This window comes from Urocitellus parryii, chromosome 4 (assembly GCF_045843805.1).
Source record: "Urocitellus parryii isolate mUroPar1 chromosome 4, mUroPar1.hap1, whole genome shotgun sequence".
NCBI classification, from domain to species: Eukaryota; Metazoa; Chordata; class Mammalia; order Rodentia; family Sciuridae; genus Urocitellus; species Urocitellus parryii.
The window spans coordinates 356121-370952 of NC_135534.1; the positions used below are offsets into that span (position 1 = coordinate 356121).

Consider the following 14832-nt stretch of genomic DNA (forward strand, 5'->3'; position numbering starts at 1 on the left):
GCCCCCTCCGAGCCACTGAAGCCCTCTGTCCTGTGTGCCCACTCACCCCCTCCCCAAAATACTGATGTGGCAGCTGGCTCTATGCTGCCCTTAAGGGCAGTGCCCAGTGTGAGTGGATGCTGGGGGCGGAGGGGCAGGCGCCTACTTGGCAGGGAGGTGGTCCAGTGTCTGGCCTAATAGGGCAAAAGTTTGTCAAGAGGCAAAAAAGTGGAGGCAGCATTCCTGAGAGAAATGTGCATGGGCCAGCCCTGAGGGTTAGGGACAAAGTCCTCAGCACCTCTACAGACTTGGCAATTAATACTCCCAGGGACTCAGTTCTTAGCACCTCTGAGGATGAGGTAGTTACCACTCACTAATTTAATACCTCTTTTTAAAAATATTTTTTCATATGTTGATGGGCCTTTATTTTGTTCATTTATTTATATGTGGTGCTGAGAATCAAACCTAGTGCCTCAACATGCTAGGCAAGCACTCTACCACTGAGCCACAACACCAGCTCCCTAATCTAGTACTTCTGAGACTTGATATTTCCTAATCCCAAGGACTCAGTCCTAAGCACCTCTGAGGACAAGGTAATTGGCACTCCTGGCAGTTCACTAAAGGATCGGTAGTTTACTGATCCCAAGGACTAAGTCCTCAGTACCTCCAAAGAATTCAGTCCTCAGCACCTCTGGGGACTTCGGAGTGACAACTCCTGGTGAATCAGTCCTTAGCACTTTAGCTTTGCAGAAGCATAAAGGGCAAGCAAGGAGCCACCAGGAGGTCAGCCCCCCCCTGGGCCTGAGGATGGCACAAGCCAGATCAGGGAAAGCTGGTCAGGCAGCTGGGACTTCAGCAGCAGCAGAGGGGAGCCATGGAAGGAATGAGAACAGGGGAGGGCAGGCTCAGACCCAGCCAGCAGCGGGGACCACCGCGAGTCTCTGAGTTTCAGCCAACAGGGCTGCTCCCCGACTCCTCCCTGGCCAGCCCCACCACTCCACCCCAGCGTGGACTGTCAGGGAGGAAAGGCTGGCGGGGGACCCTGGGTCGGGCCAAGGGGCATCCAGTCTGGCCTGGGCAGCCAGATGGAGGAAGGGCAGTGAGAGCCCTGGGCGGAGGTGGTGGGAGCAGCTGCCAACTCGCCCACTCCTGGAGGCCACTTGGGAGGCTGGTTTCACTCTACACCTCCACTCAGACCTCCTCCCTGGGCCACCAGGGGCTGCTCCAGCCCAGCTGACACCTTGGCGGGCAGGGAGATAGGGTGTCTTCCTGGAGTTCCTCAACCCCACCCACCTCTGCTCTGCCCCAGAACCAGGACCCAGCAGCCTGCAGTGGGCCTCTGCCTGGGCAGGACCCTCCCAGAGCGCAGCCACATCCTCCTGGCCACACAGGGCCTCCCACCAGAGCAGCCCCTGCTTGAGCCCCTCCCCGCAGGTGCCACCTTCAGAGCAGAGCTGCAGTTCTGGAGGGCACACCAGCACCCCAGGCACCTGGAGGACCGTGGCCATGAAGTCAGGGTCACACCGCACCAGGAGCCCAGGCTGGGGGAAGGAAGCTGCCCGTGTGCGCCCCAGCCCAGCCCCAGGCGGACCGGGGGTCCTGTAGCTGACTCTGCCTGGCCCCAGCCACCCACCCACACTCCACCTGGCCAGCTGCTGGGCCCTCTAACAGGCACCTTCCTGGCGAGGGTGGTGGCGACCACAGGGGTGGGGGCTGCAGACCCGCGGGGTAGGGCTCACCTGCATGCTGGCTGTGCACACGGTCCTGGAGTCTGGTGGGGCTGCTGGTCACAGTGCCGGCAGGAGAGTGGCTGCCAGGCGCAGGCGGGCCTCCCTGACTTCCGTGTGGGACGCACATTCCCTCTCTCCTCTGCTGCCGCGCCCAGGTGCACTGGGAGGAGCCTGAGGCTCAGCCAGGAAAGCCCCTCCCAGCCCCCCAGGAGCCTTGGACATCTTCCTGGGAACCTGGGGTGGGTGGGAACAGCAAGAAGGGAACCCCAGGTCAGAACTCTCCTGGACCCTCGATTGCCCTCCCCTGCAGAAGGCTCAGGATGGGACTTCCTGGCACCCCCTTCTGGGGGAAGCAGGGTGGGCACAGAGGGCACAGAGCACCAGGTCAGAACCCAGACCCCAGGACAATTCACCCCCAGACTCCCTCCATAGTCCAACTCCTGGCACCCCAAACCTGGGCTTTGTTCCCCCAGAAGGTAATCTGGGCAAGGGGGAGACACCCCAAAGCCAGCTGCTTCCCCCACCAGAGCCTCTGCCCTGGAGGGAGGGTGGTGTCATCTTGGGGCTGGCTAGGAGGGAAGGGTTTGCCACACCCCGAGGTCCTGAGCACGTTTTGTACAGCCTAGCTGAGAGCAGCAGCTGGAGAGGCTCTGGGTGGCCTGAGTGACCAGCCTGTGGGAGTGGACAGGGTTCACAGAGGAGGGGGAGAGGAGTGCCCGGAGGAAGCTCCGTACAGGCTGGTGGCGCAGAGGATGGGCACCCTCACGGTGCTGCCAGAAGGCCCAAGCTGAACATGCAGGCCTGAGAGTAGGGGAGGGTCACAGGGAAGCCACCAGCAGCCAGGGACACTGAAGGCAGGGCACCCGGTGTGGAGGCGGGCCTTCCGCGGTGTGAGGGGCGGGGCACCATGAGGCCTTGCCACCCTCTGCTGGGGTTCAGGCCTTGGGTCGTGTGTTTGTCTGAGTTTCCCAGAGGAGTGCTATTACTGAAAGCTCCATCCTTGTACCCAATGCAAATCCAATAACAAGGACCCAGTTTTGAGAAAAAGGAAAAAGAACTTTTATTGCTAGCAAAAGAGAAACAGAAATTACTTTGTTCCTGTCCCACAGGCTGTGATTCTGCTCATCCCGGGGAATAGGAGGTTTTTTTTAAAGAGATGACTCAAAAGCCAGGCTTGGTGGCACAGGCCTGTCATCCTAGCAGCTCAGGAGGCTCAGACAGGAGGATCTCGAGTTCAAAGCCAGCCTCAGAAAAAGTGAGGTGCTAAGCAACTCAGTGAGACCCTATCTCTAAACATCTAAACAAAATACAAAGTAGGCTGGGAATGTGGCTCAGTGGTCAAGTGCCCCTGAGTCCAATTCCCAGTACCAAAAAAAAAAAAAAAAGACTCAAAGTCTAGATTCCAAGTGTTCTCCGTTAGAGTTGTAATTCACTTGTTAATTTGAGAGATAGTCATTGCTCAGATCTTCTGGTGCCATCCCCAAAGTCTGGATTAGTTGCCAGCATATACGAGGCCCTGGGTTTGATCCTCAGCACCACATAAAAAAATAAAATAAAGATATTGTGTCCAACGACAACTAAAAAAATAAATGGTAAATAAAGTTACATTTCAGGACTTGCACAGTGGTACAGCCTTTAATCCCAGCAACTTGGGAGACTGAGGCAAGAGGATCACAAGTTCGAGACCAGCCTCAAGAACTTAGCAATATCTTGGGGTTGGGGTTGTGGCTCAGCGTTTGAGCACTTGCCTAGCCCAGGATTCGATCCTCAGCACCACATAAAAATAAATAAATAAAACAATACAGAAAGAAAGAAAGAAAGAAAGAAAGAAAGAAAGAAAGAAAGAAAGAAAGAAAGAAAGAAAGAAAGATCGATCGATCCAGGGGATGGGGATACTTGGGAACCTAAGGCAGAAGGATCATAAATCCAGCCTGGGCAACTCAGCAAGATTCTATCTCAAAATAAAGCAAAAAGGCAGGGCATACAGTTCAGCAGTAGAACACCCCTGAGAACACAGAAGGATGCTTACACTATCGTGTAGGTTACAAACATTTTTTTTCATTTCAACTAACTTAAAATGCTTTAAAGTACTGAAAAGCAGGTTTGTGTTGGTCATACCTGATAACCCTGTGCACTCTTACCGGTGGGTTATGGTTTTCTTCCCAAGTGTGAGGGAACCACAGTCACTAAGGAATAAGTTTCTCCTTTCAATTTCTACTGTTAACATGTAGATCACTGTTATCAACTTCACTTTATTTTAGAATGTCTTTATTATCATATTACAGTCTGGATTATAAACCTTGTTTCCCCCAGACTTGGCCTTACTCTTTGGCCTATATCTGGACTGCCCCTGGGGTAGAGGGGAAGGCACTGTGGCCAGCTGCCTTCTTGGCAGAGTACTTTGGTCCAAGTCACATGGACCCTGTGGACCCTGGACCCTGCCACCCTATTCTTCCTCCTAAGTCCAGAAGACAGACCATGTCTCCTGTTATCTTCCCCACAAGGGCCAAAGTGCAGCTAGAGGCAGCATTAGTTGGATGGCCCAGGGGCTGTGGTGAAAGGTCAACCAGGGTTAGGGAGCTCAGGCGAGGTCTTCAGATAGGAGTGAGCCCCTGCCGCCTGACCCTGGACCTATCCTGCATCTCCAGCCCAGGTGGCCTGATGTGGGCCTCCAGTGGGCTGGAGGTGCCTCTGGAGAACCTGCTTCCGGTCCTCTCTAGGACGGTTCTTTCCAGACTCCCCGGCCCTCAGGTCGGCCTGGATCTGGCCCAGTTCCCCCCTCCTGTCCTCTCAAACCTGCCGTGCAGGCTCCCTGAGAAAACATCCAGGCAGCAGGTGTGCCTAGGCAGGTGAGTTCTCTGGGATTCATTCACCTTTACAGATTTGCCACAAAAGTGAAAACCAGTCTTTATTCTTTTACAGGTTCATAGGCTTTCTCTCCTTTCTGTGCAAGTGTGTTTTTTTAGAAAGCATTTCCCCAAGGATCCCACTGTTTACCACCAAGATGTAACTGCTCCTCAGCTCAAGGGAACCAGGCTCCGAGGTCAGGCCGTACCCACACTGAGCTCTGGCCTGATCTGTTCCTGGGTGAGACAGGATTTGGCCATTTACCTTCATGGCTCCAGCACCTTGGTCTCTGGTGGGTGGTTCCGCAGCTAAGGAAAGGTGCTGTCCCGTGTCCCCTTCTCCAGATGGCCCCAGGTCCTGCAGCCTCCACTGTCCTCCACCCAGAGCTGTCACCAACCGCTGGTCCCCACGTGCCCAGGAGAGGCAGCAAGCCGCAGGGACGGGGCGGAGGCGAGAGGCAGCTGTCAGGCTCCAGGTGCAAAGCCTGGCGGAGGGCTCCTGCAGAGGGCGGGGTGCAGAGGAGAGGCTCTGGACTCCAGCGAGGGAAGGAGCGAGCTAATTCAAGGAGGAGTGAAGACCACAACACTTGTAAAGCGTTTGAGATTCCTATAGCGCTCGGCCTGGGCTCGGTAGTGACACTTTACCCAACCGCGGGCAGCTCGCACCTGGCTGCGCAGAGGGACTAAGCCTCTCCGCCCTTCCAGACCTGGCCCTGCCGAAGCCTCGGGGCCCGCCCCAGAAGAGACGCCCCCCAGGGCCCGCCCCAGCCTACTCAGGCCGGCAGGGGTCGCCACGCCCTGCTCACCGCCGGGCAGCCAGAAGCTGCCTCCCTGAGCGTCCCAGCGCCCCTCCCACTGCCAGGCGCAGGTGCTTTCCCCGCCCGCCCTCGGCGCTCCGGCAGGGCAGTGGTGCCCGGGCTGCCTAGACAGGAGGACTCAGGGCGCTTTTTGGTAAAAGGCTAAATAGATTTACACGCTCCGAAGAAAACTAGAGTTACCAGGACTTTACGGAGGTGCTCTCGGTGGGGTGGAGATGGTCCTGGGTGTGGACAGTTAGTGTGGGAGAACTGTCCATACCCAGGACCATCCCCACCCTACCGAGAGCGCCTCCGTAAAGTGAGCGTGCCAGCAAGCCGCGGGGAAAGGCGGGGTGGCAGCTGAAGAGTGGCCATCAGGGAACCCCACCTGCAAGACGCTGCTCCTTGGTCGGGGTGGGCGGGAGCTGGCCTGCTGGGCTCTTCCTCCTGCAGTCCAGCATGGGCTCCCTGAAGAGCGTCAGGTCGCGCTGGGGCACTACAGGTCTCCTCAGCACAAAGCAGTGGGGATGCTGTCCAGTCCAACCCGGCGCGCGCTCACTTCAGGGCTCCTGCAGGATGGAGACCAGGTCCAGACTGGTCCTCTGGTTCGGTCCTCTCTCTGTAACGGAACAGATAGGTGAGAATGGTGGGAACACAAGGTTAAGAAAACAATTCTATAAAATGGGCCCACGGTGCTGACCCCCACTTTACTTTCTTTGCCAAAAAGCAATTCGCCCGCATTCCCTCCTGGCCTAGGTGAACAGGATATGCCACATTCCTCAACAAACTGAAGCCGGGCCAAAGTTCAGGCAGTCGGTGTAGGCAATGAATGATGGGATTTGCTAAGGGTTGACCTCCAGAATTGTGCCCCTCTGCACTCAGGGCTGCTAACCATTACCCTCTGTGCTCCTGCCCTTGATCAAGTATGTGGGGTTGGGGTTGTGGCTCAGCGGTTGAGCACTTGCCTAGCCCAGAAGGAGGGGGGTTCTGGGGTCTATTAAAAAAAGCAAGTTGCAACCCCTCCCTGGGCTTTTGGCATTGAGGCCCCTTCTCTTTGGAGAAATCTGTATCACTTAAATTAAACTTGCTGTCTATGCATGCCTCAGCATCTCTTGGGTGTTTCATCTTCAACACCAGGAAACAAGATCTGCGCTGGAGGGACATCCTCTCCACCACTTGGACTCTCACCTATATCCTTGAGGATCACCACAGTGTAGCTAGCTGCCTTGACCACCCAGGCTCCTGCTTGGCTCTCAGCACAGGGCAGCATCCTGGCCTGTGAAGGCCCAGCAGGGTGCCTCCAGGCAAGCCATCTCTGGCCTCCAGATCCCCACAGTAGCAGGAGCCCACAGGCAAGCTCACCTGTGTGGCATTAGGACGCCAGCTTCATTGAGACAGCATTTGTACCATGCAATTCACCCATCCTCACTTAGTTTCCCTGGTTTTTGTTATATTCACAGATAGGTGGGATTGTGGCTAGCACCAAAATGAAAGCACTGTCCCTAAAGCCCTAGCCCAAGTGTCCAGTGGTGATGAAGCCCTCCAGAAAGCATTCCTGGAATACCTGCACAACCCAGGTTTAAGGAGATTATCCAAGGGCCCCTTTGAGATGCAGTTTTCAGATATACTATCTCCACCAGGGAACATACATTGGACCTCAGCAGCCACCAGTTCCAGACTTGTGCTCTGTTTCAAAGCTGTTTGCCTTGACCCTCTTCTTCAAAAGTAAACTTTGTCTCAGTGTCTTTGCCACTATAGCAGCATAACCTCCTGGGTAGAGTCCCTTTTCTATTCCTGTAATAAGACCTTAGTTGTAGAAAATTTGTGTCTCTGAGTTTCACTTTTTCAGATCAACCTGCACTTTATTTGCTTAAAACTTTAACATTGTCAGTTTGCAGAAATCCACTGTGACATGTAAATGGCTCTTGCCATTTAAATCTTAGGGCGCAGTGCACACCTGTAATGTAATCCCAGTGACTGGGGAGGCTGAGACAGGAGGATCAAGACTTCAAAGCCAGCCTCAGCAATGGCAAAGTGCTAAACAATTCAGTGAGATCCTGCTTCTAAATAAAATGCAAAATAGGCTGAGGCTGTGGCTCAGTGGTTGAGTGCCCCTTAGTTCAATCCCTGGTACCCCCAAATAAATAAATAAACAAATAAATAAATCCTAAGGTGGAGAGCATATTTTCAAGATTTCTGGGATATGTTTACCCTGATTGCAATTCTAATTAGCCTGAGATAAATGTCTTATTGTCAGAGGGGGAAAAATCGATCATAGGATGGTTTTTGTTTGGTTTCAGTAAAATTTTATCCAAAAAACAGGCTACCTATGCACTTTTATTTCTTTATTTTATTTAATTTATGTATTTATTTTCTTTTTTTATTGGTTGTTCAAAACATTACTTGCTTTTTAATATTTATTTTTCTTAGTTTCGGCGGACACAACATCTTTGTTTGTATGCGGTGCTGAGGATCGAACTCGGGCCGCACGCATGGCAGGCGAGCTACCGCTTGAGCCACATCCCCAGCCTCCTTCTTTATTTTATTTTATTTTTCACTGAAGCTAAAAAACTTTATTGAAAATCGAGGAAAATCAAACAGAAAAATAACCTCAAACAAGTAACAAAGCAAAGACTAAAAGGAAATAAGAGGGAAAAAAATACCCAAATTAAGACAAAGCTCCGGACTATTTCAGAATGATGAAATTGTATTGGATGTGGAATCTAAGGGATGCAGCTGCGGGCGGGGGTCTGATGTGGGTGAGGCTGTCAGTAGAGAATGTGGGAAAATCCCTGTGGGAGAGCGGCAGTCCCTCATTCCTGGAGATGCAGGCAACCGCGGTCACCTTCCTCAGGCTCTGCAGGGCTTCTAGTCCCTCCCCTGAGGGGCCAGGAACTCTGCTGGAAACCGGCCGCAGGTTCCCACAGGCCTGGGCCTGAATGGAGAACCCTCTGGGTCTTCTGGGGCTGGGGGAGTGCTCATCTGCAGGATGGGCACATACAACAGAATTTGGACCCGGATGGGCCTGCCCAGGTTGAGTGGGCCCAGGACGAGCGAGCGCCAGGGCCGGCGGAGGCGTGGTGCCTACGCTGATGGCCTCCTTCAGGGTCGGGTTGACCTGAGGTGGCACACTAAACCCATCCTGCCCGTGTGGCACGTGTTGCTCCTCTAGGCCGAGGCGGGAGGCCAGCGCCACCAGGGCACTGTGGGATAGGAAGGGCTCCTCCAGCTGCTCCATCTGCTGCCCGCTGAGGATCAAAATAGTCCCACTGGACGCCAACGCGCCCAGCACACCGCCGATCTTTCCATCTCATCCCTGCCAGCGGAGGCTCCGTTCCAGAGGAATGGGATATTTTATTTTTTTTTTAATATTTATTTTTTAGTTGTAGTTGGACACAATATCTTTATTTTATTTATTTTTATGTGGAGCTGAGCATCAAACCCAGGGCCTCACATGTGCCAAGTGAGCACTTGACCGCTGAGCCACAACCCCAACCCAATATATGCATTTTTAAAACATGAAGGGGCTGGCCGTTGTGACTCAAAGGAAAAGCACTCGCCTAGCATGCACGAGGCACTGAGTTCGATCCCCAGCACCACATAAAAATTAAATAAAGGCACTGTGTCCACCTACAACTAAAGAATAAGTTAAAAAAAAAAAAAGAAAGAAACATTGGTTTCAGTTTTGATGGCTCCTGCTCCCCCCCCCCTTTCTTTTAACTCCATAAAGACTGTAGCAGAATAAAGGGATAGCTGGCCCTGAGTCTTTTTGAAATAGAAAAAGAAAGCACACACCCTCAAACCAGGTCAGCTAACCCATTGCCCACCATCCCCCAAAGCAAAAATTCCTCTTATCTCTTTCCCTCCTCCTCCTTAATCTCAGGGGAAACTGGATGACCTTTCTTCCCCATCCTAGGCAGAGTTATCTGTTCTTTAGCACACACCAGAGGAAGGAAATATGCCAGACTTTGGGGAAGGCACCAGAACATCTCAGAAATTACTATCTCCCAAATTAACAAGTGAATTACAACTTTGAACAAAGAACACATGGAATGTAGCTTTTGAATCACTTCTTTAAAAAAATCCTGTTTCCCCATGGGCAGAATCACAGCCTCTGAGACAGGAGTCCCCTGTGCTTCTCCTTTGCTAGCCAAGTAATAAAACTTCTTTCTCCATTTTCTCAAACTTGTCTTCTCATTGTTGGATTGGCATCAGGGGCAAGGACTGAGCTTTCAGTAACACTAATGGTTCGGAATTCACTATTTCTCCTACTTGCCTTGTCAAAAGTTTATGGTAGCAACTTTTTAGACATTAATATTTGTGTATACAAACATGTAAACTCAGATGACAATTTTCTTGTGTTTGTGTGTGGTTCATGTTGGAAATCAAACCCAGGGCCTCTTGTATATTACGCAAGCACTCCACCACCCAGCTATACTGCAGCCCCAAATCCAAATCTACCATCCATTATATATACCATCATACACACACACACACACACACACACACACACACACACACACATATATATATACATTTTTTTTTTCCTTAGACAGAGCCTTGTTATGTTGCCCAGACTCGTCTCAAATTCATGGATTCAAGTGATCCTCCTGCTTTAGCATCCCCAGTACTAGGACTAATGCATGCACTACCATGCCTGGCTGCTGCTGCTGCTTCTTCTTCTTTTTTTTTTTTTTTTGAAGGGGTACCAGGGATTGAACTCAGGGGCACTTGGCTGCTGAGCCACATTCCCAGCTCACAGCCCTATTTTGTGTTTTATTTAGAGACAGGGTCTCACTGAGTTGCTTAGCACCTTTGTTGTTGCTAAGGCTGGCTTTGAACTCATGATCCTTCTGCCTCAACCTCCCCAGCCACTGGGAATACAGGTGTGCACCACTGGGCCTGACTGGCTTCCATTTTTAATGAAAACAGGTTTTGTTTTTTAATAATTGTTCAACTTGGGCTGGGGGTGTGGCTCAGCGGTAGGCACTCGCCTAGCATGTGTGAGGCCCTGGGTTCAATCCTCAGCACCATATAAAATAAAATAAACATATCGTGTCCAACTACAACTAAAAAATAAATATTAAAAAAAAATAATTGAGCCAGGCGTAGTGGCGCATGCTTATAATCCCAGCAGTTTGGGAGGCTAAGACAGGAGAATTTCCAGTTCAAAGCCAGCCTCATCTACTGTGAGGCCCTAAGCAACTCAGTGAGACCCTGTCTCTAAATAAACTACAAAATAGGGCTGGCGATGTGGCTCAGTGGTCAAGTGCCCCTGAGTTCAATCCCTGGTACCAAATAAATAAATAAATATAATTGTTCAACTTGCAATTATGTAGGAAAAACCAAAGCATTTATCTCAAATCTTATTGCTTTGCAGCTGTGGTATACTTTCCAAGGTATACCAGTGATTGAGCTGATATGGCTTTCACGGGGACAGGGACAGTAGCAAAGACCAATAGACCAAAAATGTTTTTAAACCTTAAATATATGTTTTCCAGAGAGAGAGAACTTTATCTCCAACAATCGAGAAAAGGTGCTGAAAGTTCCTGAGTCAAGCCATAGCCAAAACCATGTGTTTTTTTGTTGTTTTGTGTACCAGCAATTGAATGCTGGTACACAAAACAACAGGAGCCACATCCCAACCCTTTTGTTTGTTTCTTTGAGACAGGGCCTCACTAGATTGCTCACAGTCTTGCTAAGTTGCTGAGGCTGGCTTTGGACCTGAGCTGCTGGGATTATAGGCACAGATCAGCATGTCCAGCTCAAAACCATGTTCTTAAGCTCTTTGTTTTTCCACTTTTTTTCTTAATAAAATTTCTCCAAGGGCTGGGGCTGTAGCTCAGTGGCAGAGCACTTCCTAGCCTGTGTGAGGCACTGGGTTCTATCCTTAGCACCGCATTAAAAAAAAAAAAAAAAAAAAAAAACTTAAAAAACAAATAAAGGCATGCTGTCCATCTACAAGTACAAAAAAAATTTTTTAAAGAGAGAGTGACAGAGGGGGGAGAGAGAGAAAGAGAGAGAGAGAGAGAGAGAGAGAGAGAGAGAGAGAGAGAGAGAGAATTTTCAATATTTATTTTTTAGTTCTCGGCGGACACAACATCCTTGTTGGTATGTGGTGCTGAGGAACGAACCTGGGCCGCACGCATGCCAGGCGAACGCGCTACCGCTTGAGCCACATCCCCAGCCCAAAAAATTAAAATTTAAAAAAAAAAAAATCTCTCCAAACTGTCATCAGATTTAATGGGTTTGCCTCTTGGTGGGAACTGAATCAGAACAGAGCACTGAGAATTATTTGCTGCAAATAAGGTCAGGAACAATCACTCCCAGAGCTGGACTCTGCAATGCCAGGGCCAGCTGCAGGTCATTTGGAAAGGGAGTGCAGATACAGGAGGGAAGGCATTCTCCCGGGCCCAGCTGGGAATGGTCGCCCAGACAGTCTGACAGCATGCTCCTATGTATTTCCCATGGAAATGAGGCTTCAGCTCTTCCCTGGATGGAAGTTTTGATATTATTATTTTTTATTCTCCAGGCCATTTTTATTTAAAATATATTTTGAATGTATTTGTTTTATAAATTCAAAATACATGTTAGATTTTGTTATCTTTACTGCACAGCTAATAATGAAACTAGTAGGAAAACTCAACATGCTCTATGGTTCTACCCTCCAGGTGTCTGTCCATCCTCCTATCCACTTGTCCTTCACTGCCACTCATTAATAGCATGAGTATATATTGAGCTACGGTCTTAGGAAAGCACTGTTCTATTTCTCTAGAATTGTTAGGGAAATAAGAGAGAACCAAATCACAACAATACAGAAATCCAATAGATGTTGCCGAGGCCACTTCCAAGACCAAGTAAGAATGATCCATCTCAAATAAGACTTGGAAGCAAAACTACACACAGCAGTGCAGTTGGAAAGATAACCACTCTGCATGATTTCAAGCTCTATCTCTCCTTCCCTGAGCTCTGGGTCTTTAGAAATTGAGGAGAATCTCATGTAAAACAAGAGTGGTCATATGTTGCCTTTGACCTCACACCCAGTCCTTGTAGCCCTCACCCAACCTGGGGGAGGGGTCAGAAATAAGAAAGTAAGGAAACCACCAAGTAGAAAACTGCAAGATTTGCAAATAAGGAAGGAAAAACATAATGTGGGAACCTCACCAGAAGGAATTAACAATGATTCAGCAATCAAAACTTAGGGCTTTCTTGAATTTAAAATCATCTCTCACATGAATTCAGGACAAAAGTAACATAATCAAATCTGACTTTGAATGTTGACAGAAATCTCCCAACACCTGACCCAGCTTAACAGAACCCATAAAATTATGTTCTTTAAATGTGTGACTCTGTGTTTGCCATGCCTTCAGTGACTATAAACTGTATCTACACACAATTCCAATTCCAATTCTCCTTGTACCTGGACAGTCAGTGACTGCCTTAGCCTTCCAGAAGCTAGGAGCTGCCTCCCACATCTGTGTTCTTTGGCATAGATTTTTAAGACACACAAATGCCAGATAACATGTAAACATCTTTTAATTACAAATTATTTATTTTTTAGAGGGATATTTTGGCAGTATTCTTATTTATTCTAATTAGTTGTACATGACAGTGGAATGCATTTTGAGCACAACTTCTCATTCCTCTGGCTGTACATGGTACAGAGTCACTCCAGCAGTGTAATCACACCTTTATATAGGTTAATAATGTCTGTCTCATTTTACCATCCTTGTTACCGCTGTTAACCGGTGACGAGTCCTTGCTTCCCTGATGTTGAAGAATAACACCAAAGAAGCACGCCGAGGCCAGGTCAGAGTAGAAATTAGAAGTTTATTAAAGGACAGCAGAAAAGACTTCTCCCGGAGGAAGAAGGGGACCCAAGAGGTGGAATCCGTGGAAGTGCGGTTGTCTCCCCTTTTTATAGTTCAGTGATGGCCTGTAGGTGGGAGGCCCAGGGGTGGGACACAGGTGGGCCAGAGAAGTAATCTGGTCAGGAAGGTCTTCTGAGTCAGCACCTTCAAGTTTGCTGGGGGCTGTTCATTAACACTTCTTTGAGGTGGACTTTGGCCTAGGGCCTTTTCGGGACTTCATTAACATTCCATGAGTTGCCCTGCTTTTCCCAGAATCATTCTCAGCTTGGCCTCCATTTTAGATTTCACTCGGTATTAGACCCGATTTATCTAACTACACTGACTACCTAACTTTAAATCTGGCTTCATCCTTCCCATCCCCATGGCCCCCCAAATTGTGATATTATAATGAAGTAAATTTCAACAGCATTTGCTGGTGAAAGTTAGCTTTTGGAACATATTTCTGAAAATTAATTTTATTTTAGGGCTCAGGGTACAGAATGGGGAGACAGTCTGCCTCCTGCCTTCCCCTGGCTGCTGGAGGCGAGAAGCCTGCACCCTGCCTTCTCAGTCTGACCCTCTGCTAACAAATTCACCATTACTTTTAACCCTCCCCAGGTGTGAGGGGGAGGGGCACTTGCAGGTAACTTCTTTGGGATAAGGAATCTTTTCCTTTGATTCTGAGGTGACCCACTCCCCTTCCCCTTCCCCTGGGCTTGGTGGGGTTTCTCTCCTCTAGAGTTTGGATTTCTTAACTGTAAAGGTAAAATTTCTAAGCTGTTTCTAAGCCGCAAAGCCTGAGTTAAAGTGTAAAAGACGGGGCATTGTAAAGTTTCCAAGCTGCAGGGCCTGAGTTAAAAAGTGAAAGACTAGGTATTGTTAAAATTCCTCTGCTACCCCCAGAACCTGTAATCCCTGTAGCTGTTAGGACAATGCTGGAACTGCCCAGTAAATATTCCCACTGACTCCCTGGTTGTCTAATAACCTGGGACTCTGTGTAGTATGTCACGTAGTCCTTGAGGCCCTAAAACCCATCAGTTTGAATGTGTACCCCGCTTAGAAGTGACCAATCACCCCCGTCCAGCCTGTTCCCGCCAATGAATGTACTAATCCTGTCTCAGAGTTGTTGTTCAATTTTCCCACACCTCATGATGATTTGTTCTGATGTATGCAAAGCCCCCCCCTCTCCAAAAAGTGTACTTAAGCTCTGCTTGACCTCTGCTCTGGGCTCTGGGCCGCTCTCCCTTCCTGAGTGAGCCTTGAGCCTCAGCGCGCTGAATCAATAAATCCCCTTCTGCCAATTGCATGAAGCCAGTCTCTTGTGGTCTCTTCCTCTGACGCTTCGCCGGACCCTTACATAACCATCTCTTTATTTTCCTTTCTGGAACTGCCACAGTTGCTTTCCTTGATGTCTCCCATTGGGAAGTGCCTTCCTGGTGGGTGCCACCCTCCTGTTCTGCCTCACTGACCACTTGGTCCCTGAGCATCTGTTAGAAGCTGCCTGCCCTTGCTTTTGCATATTTTTCTCATCTTCTTGATATCTTCACTGCCCTCAGAATTGCCCTTCTTGGACTTAACATCTTTTTTTTCTGAATCCTATCTTCCTGGGAATACCTTCCAGATCACCTCC

At 49.5% G+C, this 14832-nt stretch overlaps 1 protein-coding gene across 1 annotated transcript in view; it reads right to left on the minus strand.

Annotated features, from left to right (window-relative positions):
• Nucleotides 1-8590, minus strand: part of Ano9 (anoctamin 9) — a 22108-nt gene extending 13518 nt beyond the window's left edge. The window contains exon 1 of the mRNA XM_026379402.2: nucleotides 8441-8590. Coding sequence (XP_026235187.2) covers nucleotides 8441-8590 — 150 coding nt within the window. The remainder of the gene's footprint in view (nucleotides 1-8440) is intronic.
• Nucleotides 8591-14832: the final 6242 nt, after the last annotated feature.